At 40.8% G+C, this 16,076-nt stretch overlaps 1 protein-coding gene across 1 annotated transcript in view; it reads left to right on the forward strand.

Annotated features, from left to right (window-relative positions):
* The first annotated feature begins 8,089 nt into the window (after window positions 1-8,089).
* LOC109037414 (uncharacterized) overlaps window positions 8,090-16,076 on the forward strand; it is a 67,186-nt gene continuing 59,199 nt past the window's right edge. Inside the window, exons 1-2 of the mRNA XM_019052072.2 lie at window positions 8,090-8,261; window positions 9,327-9,922. Coding sequence (XP_018907617.2) covers window positions 9,803-9,922 — 120 coding nt within the window. The 5' untranslated portion in view covers window positions 8,090-8,261; window positions 9,327-9,802. The remainder of the gene's footprint in view (window positions 8,262-9,326; window positions 9,923-16,076) is intronic.

Consider the following 16,076-nt stretch of genomic DNA (forward strand, 5'->3'; position numbering starts at 1 on the left):
CCGATTTCGATCTTACAGGATTTCGAATCCTTGTAGTGACGATTCTTGCGAATGCCAATTGCCAACATTGTTATTATTACTTGCTCAATTCTAGTTTTGAAACTAAGAAATGACGTCATCCACTAAGTTTGAGTGCACCATGGAAACTTCCACCTCAGTCTCATCAGTGATGCGCGTCACGTAAACACTCCAAATAGTAATGTAAGCTCGGTTACATTATGTCTTATGTCTTATGGAGCAGATCCATATTCATCAAACACGAGGAACAGGGAGGTAAAGAAGAATAAGAAGGAGAAGAAAAGGAAGGAGCAAAAGGGAAATTTTTTCTTCGTCTTTTTCTTCCTCTTTTCTTACTGTCATTTCTCCTCGTTCCTCCGCTTATCATTTCATTTATTTCCCTCTCCTTCTTCCCTTCCTCTGATTTCAATTGCGCCCCCATCCAATATGTTTAGGAGTCCAAAGCGATATTGCAAGTAAGTTTTTTCTTATTTATTGTTTATCCTTCTTTTTATTTTTCTTCTTTTCTTCTTCTTCTTTTTCAAAACTCCCCATGTCAATATCGAAACTACCCGACTCTGTCAAACTAGGGTTCATTCAAATGAAACTCGCCAGACAATTTGCTGGAGATGCCCGTCTTGAAGCGCCTGAGTTAGATAGATTTCACCATCTCAATCGCCGTCTCTCTGACGTAAGGGTGTATCCCTGTAACGACGGGAGCCCTGAAAAGCATAGAGGTACAACGACAACAGGGCTCAACTCAACAAGCAGTTACGCCCTTCCGTCAGAAGAGCGACGCAATGTTGCCAACGAGCGGTTTTTTATGTGATATGTATAGTGACCGAATCGACGAGTCGACGTTTCCTTGTATACATATCCTTATATCAAAACATTATTGGCCCTATCAAATCAGCGGATCGGCCGTAAGAACGATATCATAAATCAATTCATTGCGATGCCATTCATCAATAGAGATCATTCGATATAACCATTCGAGAATCGATCCAAAGTAACTAAAACGCAAAGTGAGAAGTTGCGGGGAAGAAGGACGAGAAGAAGACGAAGAGGAACAATGTAAGAAGAATAAGAGGAGGGGCTTGAAGAGGAAGGACAGAGGGAGTAGGACGAAGAAGAAGAGGAGTGCGGGGAGGAGGGACAGAAGGAAGAAGAAGAAGAAGAAGAATATGAATAGTCAGATGAAGGAAAGCAGTAAGAGCAGAAGATGATGAAGAAGCAGGAAATACATCAGAAGAGAGAGGAACATGGAAAGGAGGAAGAAGATTAGAAAGAATAAGAATAAAAAGAACTAGAAAAAGAGGAAGTAGAAAAAGAAGAGGAATAGTACTATCGAGAACGAGGAGAAGAGGAAGAAGGGAGGGAAGGAAGAAGAAGAAGAAGAAGAATATAAATAGTCAGATGAAGGAAAGCAATAAGAGCAGAAGATGAGGAAGAAGCAGGAAATACATCAGAAGAGAGAGGAACATGGAAAGAAGGAGGAAGAAGATTAGAAAGAATAAGAATAAAAAGAACTAGAAAAAGAGGAAGTAGAAAAAGAAGAGGAATAGTACTATCGAGAACGAGGAGAAGAGGAAGAAGGGAGGGAAGGAAGAAGAAGAAGAAGAATATAAATAGTCAGATGAAGGAAAGCAATAAGAGCAGAAGATAAGGAAGAAGCAGGAAAGGAGGAAGAGAATGAGAAAGAAAAAGAATAAAAAGAACTAAGAAAAGAGGAAGTAGAAGAAGAAGAGGAATAGTATTATCGAGAACAAGGAGAAGAGGAAGAGGAAGGGGGAAAAAAGGAAGAAGAGGATACGAAAACGAAGAAGCCGATCAGCAGGTCGATTATATTGAATCGTTATCGTATGACCTCAATGAACAAATCGCTATCATAGTGATCTGCGTATCGACCGAGATCATTCGATATCGACCTAAGAATCGACCCGACCACGACGGAAACGGAAAGTGAAAAATGGCGCGGGAGAGCCCGATCTGGCAGCTTTTTTACGCGACGAGACCAGTGACTGAGCTTGAACTTGACCATGCGCGACGCCTACTCCACGACGGCGACGACGCCATTCCGCGCCGCGCCGCCGCGCGCTGCTCATCGCCTCGATTTCCCGTTCCGTCTACGTCTTCTTCTCCCTTGCCAAATAAATTGACGCCAGCAGAACTGCGTTTCTCGGCCGAGCATGTGCGGTGTGTGGGACACCCCGCCCGCCCCTCCTGCCTATTTTATTCATTTATTTAATTTATTTATTAGCGACGGAACACCGCGCTACGCTTTGATCACGGTCCGCGAATCACGAGTTTCCTGGAATCGGAATGAGTTTCAATCTAAATTCATTCCGGACCACCATTTGATGTTGGTGTTAATTTTATAAAAAGATAAGAGATGACTTTACGGTCACTGGACCGGTGGTAGATTTTGGACCTCATTTTGTAGTCAGGAGCCTCTCTTTCTGGTCACAGCTCATCCAGAAAAACACCTACACTGGGGGGAAAAAGCACATTGGATCTGGAGTCCAGACTCTTAAAAACATCGACAAGAAAAAATACTCTTGATTCAATCAGATTTAAGCTTAAATCAAGAACCAAGTCTCTTAATTTGAGCGGATTTCCATTTGATTTAAGCTTAAAACTGATTGAATCAAGAGTCCTTTTTCTTGTCAATGTTTTAAAGAGTCTGGACTCTAGATCAAATGTTTTTTTTCCCAGTGTACCTACATAGTAAATTGAATAAAACATAATTGTATTCCTAAAACGAACCAGAAGTGGTTTCTAATTGCAAAATGTAGTGAAATTTTGATGACGTATATCAAGTCCATTTGGATGGCGTCACGCAAACCATTCATATCATATTTCGGCCTTTTTAAAAGGAATTTGTTTTGCGAAAGAATTTGGGTTCAATTTACTCGCATGGAAGCTGAGTTCGCGGTAACTTCGAAAAGCCCTGCGCAATAGAAGGTTAACGTTATAGAATATCCTCCTCGATGACCTTCAGCAAACGAAACGTTGTTCCTTCCACATGTTTGCAGGTGTGATCGTATCGTTAAATTGCGTTTATTGCAGAAATCGCACCCAAGCAATCGGATTACATCCGTAGGAGTATTATACAGAAGCCCCGTGGAGTTTCACAGAGACCTCTGATCACTTAAAAGAGATTTCCAGGTAAAGCAACAAAAATTCCAATATTAACCAGGAACATTTTCTTCAGAGCAGGAAGTATGAAATACTGCGAGGAGCGAATGATACGAAGCTATCGCATTCCCTGAATTAACTTCAAAATGATCCTCCTCCTAGTCCTCTCTTATCGGCGTCTAATAATATGCAGTGCCGGGGTGTCGCGTGTCCCTAAAACAGAAATTAATAAAAGCTTTAAACGCAAGAAGCCATTGACGATATTCGCCTTTGAGGCATTCTCTGAAATATTCTCAGATCCCAGAAATAGGGAGATCTGAAGTTTAATCTCAAAGCTCATTTTCACGTTGTATTGAGCAGCAGCCGTTGAAAGGAGCCAAGTACACTACAGCGTTTCTAAGGTTGTGCAATTTCGTCCTCATTGTGCGAGCCATTAACGATGAGTAATATCAGTTCCGAATTACTGATGGCATAAGTCGCAAATTTTAATCTTCATTGCAACATTAGAGGACTGCTTTCAGCAGTGCATCGTTGCGCGCTCATTTTGACCAGGTCGCCTTCAATACTGAAGTAGGCAAAGTGAGCGGCTTGGGAGCAGTTATAGTTGCTTGCTGTAATGTAGTTGCACTTATTCGTATCAAACTTCATATTGGTTAACTCTCTATGTAAATAACAGTGCATTGTTTTGCACTCAAAAGTAGGTAAAGTGCACGGCTGAGGAGCAGTGGTAGTTGTTTGCAGTAATGTGTCCACGCCTGGGAAACACCGCATCATTAATCCACTTTCAGTTAGTTTCCTGTGAGTTTGAAATGTAAAATTTAGAACAGTTTGAAATTGTAAGGGCTAACACTCTACACATTTTTAAGAAGATTTTTCGGTTAGGGATATCTTACCGACGAATAACGTTTTATTTGAGGGAATAACGGCACTGACACTAGTACTGACGAATAACCATCTCGATTGAATTAAGGATAACCATTTTGTTAGCTCTCGGTGTATAGGCAAGAGTGTACATGCTCATAATGTAAGTTATAAGTTATAGAGAGAAGTTTTAGACAGAAGGTTAGAGAGACGTCCCACTATATGCGAGCAACAAAGATACACTTGGCTGTAATAAGGTAGATCTAATTTACTTGGCCACACCTCCAAAATGCCTCAATAATTTTAAGCTCAATGCGAATTAAACCAACTCACGCGTATTACCTTGCACTATAAAATAAGTTTTAAAACTTGTTGATTACAAATTTAAAATAAAAATAAAAATTCCCCCATAAACCCATTGGGAAATTCCTTGTGAGCTTTTCTCGGGAAAATTTCCCAATGACTTAATGCTAATTAATTAGTTTCTGAGCTTACAGTCTTTTATGACTGCTCCATTTCTTTGCCAACTCTTGCAAGTGTTTTTTTTTTTTTTTTTCCTGCGGGATCAGCAACTGGATTTTAATTGAACTATATGAAGCGACTCATAAAAGTAAATTAAGGAGTATTATTTCAGGAAAATTTAAGCGCAAATATCCCAAATCAAAGTAAACAAATGCCAATGCGATTGTTTGTGTTTTTTTGACTGTCACTTCGAGGCGAGCCTCTTAATTTTACGTCGCAATTGCATGTTGTCGACGGTTGTGAAGAGCATACTGTTCGAAGAATGGTTACAGTGAATGGATGATTATACCACGCGGAGAGAAACAAATATTTTCCGATCAAAATATCCATCGTATGTAGATTAACTTATCGCTATGACACTAAAAGTTAGGAATCCAATAGTAGATATCCACAATAGGAATCCAAAAATATTCCTTATTGATAGGAACTTAAACATATAATCATAATTAGAATGAAATGGAACCTCACCTCCATTTTTGATCTACCACGATTATTATCGGCATTTCATTTCAAGGAAAAAGACTGTGAAGAGCATCCCTCCCCTCAACAACAACGATGAATATTGAACTAACAAGAAAAATTAAACGTTATTTTTTGAACGCAAATTTGTATGAGATCTATCTATGGCAGCCAAAGGACACGTCAAGAAACAATAGTAAGTCTCTCCGGTTTCATATCTGGAGTTTTCGAGATGATTGTCACTGAGATTGAAAATATGAGTATAAGGTCGCAGTCTAGTAAATTGCTTTGACCCAGATACATTAATGTACACCTTCAGAATAGGGGAAAAATCGTCGTCTGAATGAAAAATTGCGATTAATGTATCCAAATTAGTCTGATCGTAGTGACTAGTGACTATTGAAGGCTACGGGCCGTTTCTCGTATTAACGAGCCTAATTCCAAATGTGCAAACGCACGCGTCAATAGTCCGGAGTAAAAAATGAATGCCTCTCAAAGAAAAGGCAAGGCTCTTTCCCTCGATGTCTAGAAAATGTTGGGGTCCTAACGTTTGTCTGAAGCTAAGGAAGCAGTTTCGCGTAACATGGTATCCCATTTAATTCATAAACATGCTTCTAAATAAGATAAAGCACATTTTCTTATTTAGCTTGCAATTTTTAGGTGTACAATCGTACATTCGTCCCTGTGCTTCTTTTGAAAGTTCCTCTCCAAAAGCAAAGCCAGACTAGTAAAAAGGCCCAGGTGGCGAACACTTCTGAGAGGTCCGCGCCCCATACTAGGGGGAAGGGGGGGTGGTGGACTGGATACCCCTCGGAAGACAGGGTCCGACGCTCCTCTTGACTAATTTTTAAATATCTTATACGCAAACTTTGACGAGAAATACCAGGGCACCTAAAAACCTGAAAAATTAATAATTTTCAGGGAATCTTTTTAGCATCAGGGAAAACCTTGAAAAATGTCATAGAGTTGACGTTTGCTCTTCATCAGTCTGCCCAGTCTTCATCAGTCTGTGTAGGGTACAAAAGTCTACACATAGCCAGATGATGGTACCATTATCAGATTTCACGATTGGTCGAGAAAGAAAGCAAGAATAATTCACCGAGCGTGGCATGCAAAGCGGTGACCTTACCTCACTGTTAGTTTGCCTTCAATTTTCAATGTAGGCAACCCGAGCTCCCTCGTGGCCGAATAGTGGTATCACTCTCAGATGTCACGATAGCTCCAGGAAGAAAACAGGGTTATTCAAAGAGCGTGGCGTGCAGATCGGTGACTTTACCTTACTGTCAGTTTGCCTTCAATTTTCGATGTAGGCAAACCGAAATCCCTCATGGCCGAATAGTGGTATCACCCTCAGTAGTCACGATTTTGCTCGCGGTAGAAAGCAGGGAATTTGACCTAACGTCCGACCAGGACGTTCTGCGTGGAGAGGTGACTTTACCTCGTATTTTTTCGAGATATTTTGCCGCTTAAAACTTTGAAATTGCTCTGTGAGAAAAGTTATATTATGAATTGATGTGTTGTGTTTCGAAGTATTTGTATGATTAGGAATCAGTTAACGCATGGACAAATTGATAAAAATAATAATTTAAACACAAATTAAAATTGATTCTCGTGAAAGTAATTTTTTTATTAACAAAGACTGGTCTTCGCCTACAACATACACTAAAGAATCATCGTCTTGATTCTAGGTCATTGCAAACTCAATTTACGTAAATGCAGCTTATGACTTATCAATCATACTTCATCATTTTCATAATTTTTTTTAATTACTTTATTCGCTATTTACGGTCACTTCACAAGAAGCACTGTTAGGAGAAACACAAATTTTAAGTCCTCATTCCACCAAAAAGAAGTGCATCGTCTATTGACTGAGAATTCCATTCAAAAATGTCTAAGGTTCATGGTAATTCGATGGTGAAACTGCAAAATTGAGCATCCGAGTTCACGGCGTTTCAGACTTCCTGTCTTACTTTATTTTCCACCTGACATACTACTGGACATAATTTTTTAAAAATGTCAAATATTTTTCATTTCTTTATGAGGAATATTCTGTGAAAACTTCAAGCCAAGTCCGGTCTCCCCTTCAAAAATAAAATAGGAGAGGAGATTTCGAAACGCTACAACGGAGATGTTGCATGTGTGAGGGATTTGCGATTTGACCATTGATTCTAACGTAAAAGTTCACGAAAAACACGATGGTGCCACTGGTTTTCTCTGAAATCATCTTCCAAACTCAAAAAAAGCTCTCAAAGTGAGGCCAAAATGGAGGGGATATCCCACCCTACCCTGAGAGTCCACCTCTACATCAAAACAAACTCTCCATGCAAAGATAGGGAGAAAATACATTCGCAAGGTTGTCGTGTTTTCAGTCTTTGAGTCCCCAAATAAAGTGGCAACCCTGCTAATGTATTTGCTCCCTATCTTTGCACGGAGAGTTTGTTTTGATGTAGAGGTGGACTCTCAGAGTAGGGTGGGATATCCCCTCCATTTTGGCCTCACTTTGAGAGCTTTTTTTGAGCTTGGGAGATGATTTCAGAGAAAACCAGTGGCACCATCGTGTTTCTCGCAAACTTTTGCATAAGAATCAATGGTCAAATCGCAAATCCCTCACACATGCAACATCTCCACTGACACTGAGATACGCATGTTTGCAGGATCGCCGTCGATATGCTGTGTCGAAACCCCAGTAGCAACTTCATAGGTGCAATTCAAGCATTGGCTCTGACTAAAGCGCATGGCTCAGGGGTTCGTGTTCGCAGCGCTTATCGCCGCGCACCCGGAGTGAGGTAGTCATAAGGTAGGTTTATCTCGCCGTTAGTTTGAGAAGAGTGAGCCCTTGGATCATTTATTTGAGGGTCAGCCAAACCTTTTAATCTCATTGCAAATACCCCGAGTCGAAGCTCGGGCGAGGACGGTGGCAACCCTCAAGGCTAGGCCGAAAGTTTAACGAACCCCGGCGAATATATTGCGCAACGGCGATGGGATGAGCGCCGTGAACGAAAGTGTACCATGTACCGTGCTGCCCCTGGCGGGTGCGGCGAGAAGCGGCGGCGTCAAAATTGGGCCGCGAGCCAGTGTTTTGGGTCCGAGAGCGAGTGTTTTCATTCACGGTCTCGCTCCCAGTTAGTTGCGTTGCCTCGTTTGCCAAGGAAAGTCTCGCCGCCCTCAGCACACGTGAGTTAGTTGATCAGCTGACAAGTTTTAAGTCGTCATGGATGTCAGCATCAAAGTAACCACATTACACGCGTAGATACGGATTCAACGTACCCTCTGAACCAATTTTGGTGAGTTTTCTTGTGTCAGAATTTCACCCCCTCAAACACGCGGTGCTTTAAAATGCTCATCCCAAGTGAAAGCCGTTGCACTTTCTCTGATAGGTTTAAGATACCTATAGATTTTCTTTCCCCTTCTTCTCGAATTTTAAGTATTTATGTATTTACCCACGTGCTTTGAGTGAGCAGATCCGTCAAGTTCAAGGTGATGAAAAAAAGAGGTAGTGCAATGTCTTCGTCCGGAAGAGAGTTCCTAGTTTTTATCCATGGGAGCAGAATTTGTTAACAATATTTTTTCTTCCTCATGATCCACGAATATTGTGCATGTTACATTTATACATCATAAATCATTTAAATTTTTTCTCCGATCGAGTCAGGAAATCGACACATTTTCGTAAATTTCGAACTTTCCCTCATTTCATACTCCTATCTCTTCCTAGGAAACCACAGTAAAAAATTAGATTTAGTCAACGATAATTTTCTCTCATCCTAAAATTCAAGCTTCCCACCTTTCCGAATGAAATTATCTACCTGCTATTTTTCTGCCTTCGCCTGAACCTAGCAATTGTAAAGTGCCTTTCTCATCGTACATTAGAGGGACGAACTTTAACCTGTTGGAAAAAATACGGGAAAAATAAACATTTATTCTCTGTCACTCTGTTAATTCTAAAAACAAACCAAAATTAATTTAAAATGAGATGGGGTGAATCTTACATCCTTGACGGACTGTCAAAATTGAAAATTGTAAACATGATGAAACCTGATAACTCATCATTTCGTACATTTTCAATTGATTTATACATAAAATAATATGAGTTTTATGTTGTTTATGTACTGGCTACTGTAATCACTGTAACAATGTCATATGCATTTTCATCCCCTAATTAATTGGTTTTTCCTCAGCATGAATAGCTCGATGATTGTAGTGTATGAAAAAGAAGAAAGTTTATCAAATGAAAAAAAGAGATAAACAGTGCATGGATCTTTAGCGTTCATGTTTCTAAAAAGTTTCATGAACTCAGTAGCGTACGAATAATGATAATATGTAGCTGACAATGTGCGTTTATCTGTTCCCAGGTTGTTTACACTCAGCTGCAGCTGGAGCGCGCAAGTGCTGCGGCCCATTTTGACGCCGCCGCGCCCGCCTGTGATTCGTCGGTCCCGCAGTGGTGGGGGATTGTTTTGATCCGAATCGCGGAGTACCACAACATTTCCACGCGGAGCAAGTCAGTCGCTGCCTGACGCTTCGCTATCTAGTTGTCGCTCGTCCGCCGAATATCTGTGCAAGTGTGTGAAACGTGTTCGTCCCTGTTGAAAACGTTTCGGAAATGCATCGATGAATTAGTTTTGATACCTTCATTTTTTTACGCGAAACCTTCAAAGCAATTTAATTACAGTTAATCGGCTCAAAAATTTAATTTTCATTTTTTCTCCTCGTGCATTTTGTGAATAGCAGTCTCTAATTTTCATGGTGTTTAAATACTGAAGTGTTTTTAATTTCTCTCCGTTCTTTATTTATTGGAAGTTAGTGTTATGTTTTAAATTTTTTGATCATGGTGCCCCAGCACAGTGATTTAAGTCGTTCCGATAGTCCCACATCTAGTGGGTTACCCATGTTTGGATCTCAGTTAGTGGATAAAAACTCATCAACACCGTATTCAGATGCTACTCAGGTATTTGCTCATTTTCTTTTCCCTCCAACTCTTATCTTATTCAAGCAACTTATTTCAACCAGCGCTTTATATTTTCAATTTTTAATTACCAATTATTGCCCTCTCATGGTAGCTCCTGCAACTTTAACTTATCGTTTCATCCCTGACTTACTCGGAATTCTTCTGTGAACGCGTGCTCCCATCGAAGTCGACTTGATATTAATCACTCAACTCCTATCGTACTTACCGTGTTATTCTTATTTCGAATCTGAATTATTCACTTCCTAGAAATTGCGGGGTCTGTTAACCTACAATCCTTACAAACAGATCAGGGAAACTCCTTTATTATCCTCATCTCGAACCTGTTTCCTGCCTTTAATTTCAAATATTTAAGTAGGGTTAAAATCAACCTGCCTTATTCGTTTCATCACGTGTCCATTTATCAAAGCTGACTTCCTCACGAAGATTAAATTCCCAATTTGAATTTCGCTTAATATTATCAATCTAAATGATTTCACTGCTCATCCTTCGTCTGTAGTATCTTTCATGAAAACCCCCACAGATAGTCAGCTCCACATTTTATCGAACCACATACTTACCGAATTTTAGGCTCTCCTATGAATTCGTTCAGAGCAATCGGTCGAGAGGGAAGGTGACCCGACCCTCCTTTCATTTTCTGATGATCTCAAGCATGCTCGAATAGGCTCATTCCTATTCCTATGCCTGCCTATGTTAGGGAAATAGCTGAGTGCAGGATTTTGCAATCTGCTTCCGTACTCGAGAACTCCTCCATCGACAGTTTTCCTGATCATTTCGACTAGAAGTTAATTTTGATTTACGCGTCCCTTAGTTATTCAAATGTTTCTTGTCGTGGTCGCAGTCAAAGCAGAAATGGCAGGTACCTAGCTGTCTGATGTTCCGTTACATTTTTAAGTATATTGCATTTCATTTTCCAAGGCCTTCTGCGAAAATATTTGCCCGCAGGCTTTAAGGGTTTTTTATTTAGCTGTCTAGCTCTCTGTACCAACTTATTTTTCTCCCCCTTTGGACGAAGTAAAATAAGTATGGAGCCTCAATGAGTTTTATGAATGTAGGTTACCTAACTGAAGACCTTTCTGACTTCAGCCACGAAAATTCCTTACCTATTCCATCTGTTAATCATTTTCTTGGAGTCTGGCAAAATGCGCCCAAATGTAGAACCTAAGCTTGCTAAATATCCGCCTGGGGTCACAAATGACTGGGTACTCACCACTGCCTCTCACCACTACCACTCCCTACCAGCTCATCACAACTTGGTCATAGTTTCAAACCATAATTCTCAGTATTAGTGATTTCAATTATTTAATTCATTCATTCATTTCGAAGGGTGGCCACAGGGCTGATAAACGGAGTTTTTCTTGAATTTCCTAGCTTCCGTCCTTAAAGGGCCAATATTCTGGTTAGCCTCGCGTCAAATCGTACAAAACTAACTCCGACTTATTTTTATTCCCACCCCCGAAGTACAGTTTGCCTGACTGCCTGATCAGAATTAGATACCTCGTAAGCTCAATGTTGAAGGAGTGATAACAAAAGCGTTGAGAAGCACTTGCGACCATGGCCCCCGAGTTGAGACGGTGCAAGGCCCTCAACTGAGTCCGAGAAAATCCCCCTTAACGTCCCACGAGGAGAAGAATTCAGCCCGGAAACGGCGTGGATTCGGAGGCAGTTTTACAGCCCCGACTTTGATTTCCGGATGGCTCAATTAATTCAGATCTCGGGCGCGATTAGATGTAAAATATCGCGTCTATTTTTATTCGCTCTTGTTTTGTTTTCCTTGAAATTTTACAATCCGCGCGATTTATTTTAAGACCCTCATCAGGGTGAATCGACTGCGTTCGACTCGGGTCGCGCGCAAGCGTGTCCCTGCGTCCCTTCGCTGGGTCGCACAGTGGATCAATCAGATTTAAGCTTAAATCAAAAGGAAATCCGCTCGAATTAAGAGGCTTGGTTCTTAATCGAAGCAAAAATCCGATTGAATCAAGAGTATATTTTCTTGTCGATGTTTTTAAGAGTCTGGACTCTAAATCCAATGTGGTTTTTTTCCCAGTGGAAAGGTCGAACACGAATTTTTTAAATAAAGCTGCAAATGTAGATGTTTATTTCGTGGGATTTTAAAGTTCGAGGGTTGTTTCCTGAAGTGAATGTTACGAGGAAACTAATGGTACCGCTTTCAAGACCTCCACGTTCTGTAATGATGGAGTTTTGAGCTTTTAAAGTTTCAAAGTTTTGTCCGACTTGCCCCACTAACTCTTGCCATTGTGGGTCGTTTCCGGGCCATCGGATGGAATTTTCATCTCCTTCAAGCGCCCGGTTCCCGAATCGTTCGGCGAAAGAATCGCTGCGACGCCTCAAGGCTGGGCGAGGATGAGCGCGAGGAATCGGAAGTTCGGAAGCCCAGAAATCATTCATTGCATGATGCCCTATTTCAACAAGAATAAGGTCACGTTTCTGAGTAAACACCGCAGCCCGATTGCCCCCTGAAGCTCTCGAAACGGGGCCTATTTTTGCATGAATATATGCCTCTTTCAACAGATATACGTCATATTGTGCCTCTTATCCTAAGTTGTTTATCTTACTTGGTAAAGTATCCATGTCGCTTCCGTAGGGTAATTTTCTGACGTCATCATTCGTCATCCTTCATTATCCTCTCATGAATCGGTTTTAAATTCACGATCCCTTGTACTAAATTTCGGTCGTATAATATTTGACTATCATGACGTGCAATGTATGACCTCCGAAGTAAGTTCTCTTTTGAAGAGAGAAATGAATTAATATGTTCTGAAAAAATGCACTAATAATTTCTAAGTAAAACTCATGACATAAGTAGGTTCTCGTGGCCTGTGTTTGGTTTTAATGTTCTTTTCTCTCATTTTCCCTTTTCTTTTGTAATCGATTACTTAACTAAGTAAATTGCTTTCAAAGTAGTACTTCTTATCGCTGTGCATTCTCAGGATGTAAAAACTGATAACACATACCTTTTATTCTCGAATAAGATTTATTTGACACTGTGGCCGATTATATGCCAATTTTATCACTTCTAATGACATCCAAGTAATTCGCAATTCCTACTAAAAATTGAAAATAGCAAGCTAGGTGTTCTAAATTGATAACAGTTAATTTGATAGCATTAAATGTCCTGTCAGTTAAGTAATTTAGACACGAAACTATTAGATTTTGAATTTATATTAACAGAAAACATGTAAGAAAAAAATTAACGCAGTTTTCAGCTACCAATGTTGAAAATGGACTATACCTTGTACATTTTCCCCGATAAGCATACATTTTACACCAACATGATTCGTATATTGGTTAAGTTGTCACCATTTTTGACGTTTTCCCACGCTAAATATTATTAACCAAAATGAAGAGTCGCAAATTATCGGTAGCACCGATGGTTTACTCCCAAAATACTCAGGTTATTTTTTTTCTTACGGACCCTGAATTGAATATTCTGAATTTAAAAAAATCTATCTGAGTCTTCACGTTTGATTTTTGCGGTCCGCAGTTTTCTAAAATGATGTCATTAAGTAATCGCGGCGACTAGTACTTGTTCCCTCGGCCTTTTTGAATCCTCTATATTAAATTTTCAGAGCCCACCGTGACCTTTCGCCAATGTCGCGTGGCTTAAATATTTGAGTCGTGTAAAATACTTGAAGTCGGAAAAGCGCGTGATGAAAATACGATGTGTTGAAGCGACCTCGACGCGGAGCGATTATCGTGTTTATTTTAGCGTGGTTCGCCTCACAGCACCCGAGCGAACTCACTATTTTCTCTGAAAATTTTTCGGGAGTCCCGTGCAGCCGTGATTAATAGTGTACAACGACGATAATTCCTCATCAACGGCTTCGAAAACTCAAGTCGCGGCCTTGAACACAAGCTCAACCTCTCGTAATCTGTTCTCGATAATATTTAAGAATCAGGTTCAAGGTCTCGGTTTTTTTATCACGCTGTATTTAAATCCAGCTCGTTAATTCGATTTTGATTGTTCGGGTCATTTCTATTAATTAGACGAATTTCCACAGAACGGAACTATGTGCGTTACGACGTGAACCCTGTTATGCGTATATTCTTACGGGTCTCAGGGCCCATGCCTTAGCGCACATACTTCCGTTGGGCAGAGATACGTCCAATTGCTATTAGCGTTATGGAAATTTCATCGCTGGGCAGGTTAGGGGATGGTGCGATAAAACCGTGCCTTGCGCACGTCACGTGTAGTGGCACAACAAGGTGGCAACATTGTTTTTTCTCCATTTAAATGTATGTTAAATTATCGATTTTAGGGGAGGCAGCGCATTTTACCGAAATCTATATTTTTAATGGATTTAAATGGAGGGGAAAAGTGTTGCCAACTTGCAAAATCGCCACTGCTCACGTGCTTCGTGTAGAATCGGGGCCGTTCGGGAGCGAAACATAATTTGCTCGAGCCAGATAATCGGATGGCCGAATAACGTTTTATAACCTCATTAGGGAGTTTCCACCAGCGAGACTCGCAGATTACTTTTTAAAGTCGCAAGTTTTCTTACGTGCCGATTCGCTCTTTCCTCTGCCGAGAAACTAAAACGATTCGACTCGCGTAGGAAGGTAATCTACCCATTCCGCATCGATGACGGGTAAAGAGCCTCGAGAGTTTCGATTCAGTAAAAAAAAAAAAAAAAAACGGGGTGCGTGATTACTCGATTTCGGTACCTGTAGTTTTTAATTTTAAACCATTTTTTTGTACGCACAAATCTTATGGGTAATGAAATTGAGCCATGACTTCGTTTCAGCCAAGTTTTCGTACAAGGTGTATTTCGAAGAATTGTTATTTTTGTTAAGAGAGTTCCTGTAAGGTCTCCTGGCGAGCGCAGTTTAGGCGAATTAGTTCCTCGAACTACCTGAGGGATTTGAGAAACAAGTTAGACAACTGAGCTCTAACAAGTTCGCCCAGAGTTCCGTGAACCACGCTCGACGCTCGTGAGGACAAGACCTAATATTTTTTAAACATTTTGAATGTAGGTCGAACATCTACAGTAAATCCTTCTACATGGTGTCTGCCAGCATTAGGATTTTCCTGATTCTATCATGATTTGAGGTCAATCAGGATTTGATGGAAAATGGTCGTAAAATTAGGATTCGAGGAAATTCGGCCGTCCTATCGAATTTTTTGTATGCTTTCGCTTACGCTTATGTACCTAGAAATTTTAATTTTTCTCCTCCTAAAATCAGGATTTGACCAGGACTTGAATATATTATGAAATCAGGATTTAGCAGTCAAACATCAGGACAAATCAGAATTCCCCGAAATGAAAAAAAAAATTAGATACCCTGTTCAAGCCTTCAACGAGAAAGGGCCCCCTCTTAATCGATGTAAGTTCACTGGAAAAAAAAACAAAAAAAAAACACATTGGATCTAGAGTCCAGACTCTTGAAAACATTGACAAGAAAAAATACTCTTGATTAAATCGGAATTTTGCTTGAATCAAAACGAAATCCGCTTAAATTAAGAGGCTTGGTTTTTGATTTAAGGTAGATTCTGATTGAATCAAGAGTACTTTTTCTTGTCGATGTTTTTAAGAGTCTGGACTGCAGTTCCAATGTGTTTTTTCTCTAATGTTACAATTTTTCTGAGATTTGAGTAATCGAAAATTTTCAAGTTAAGGAAAGTTTCCTCAACAGCTGTTGCCTTCAGGTCGCTGAAGGGACTTGCCGAGACGCGTACTTCAAACCCAAGCTCCAAAATAAAAAAAATCGTTGATTTGAAAATTTAAGTGTAGACCGGGAGCTCACCCCTTGGCGACAGCTGCCGGCGGGGCTCTCAGGTAGCGGCGAAGTGGTGACACTCGAGTAATAAGCAACGTCTCTAATCCCCATTTAAGTCGCTAGGCGTGGAGGAACGGATCCCTGGAGTGGCATATTGGCGGTAAAACGCGCGCTTCCCTGCGTCCCGCGTCGGTCACATCCTGTTGCTAGGTCGGCGCTCGACGCTCGCTCGTCGCCCGGCTTCCTTATCGCTCAACTTGGCTTCGGCTCACCACTTATCCTTGGATCGAGCCGAGCGCGGATCGTGCCACCGACCCAGCGGCCGGCCGTCGCGTCGTGCGGGCAACCCGTAGCCGTATAGGTTTCCGTACGGATGCGATAGCAGCCTGGAATAGCA

Source organism: Bemisia tabaci, chromosome 5, assembly GCF_918797505.1.
Source record: "Bemisia tabaci chromosome 5, PGI_BMITA_v3".
NCBI classification, from domain to species: domain Eukaryota; kingdom Metazoa; phylum Arthropoda; class Insecta; order Hemiptera; family Aleyrodidae; genus Bemisia; species Bemisia tabaci.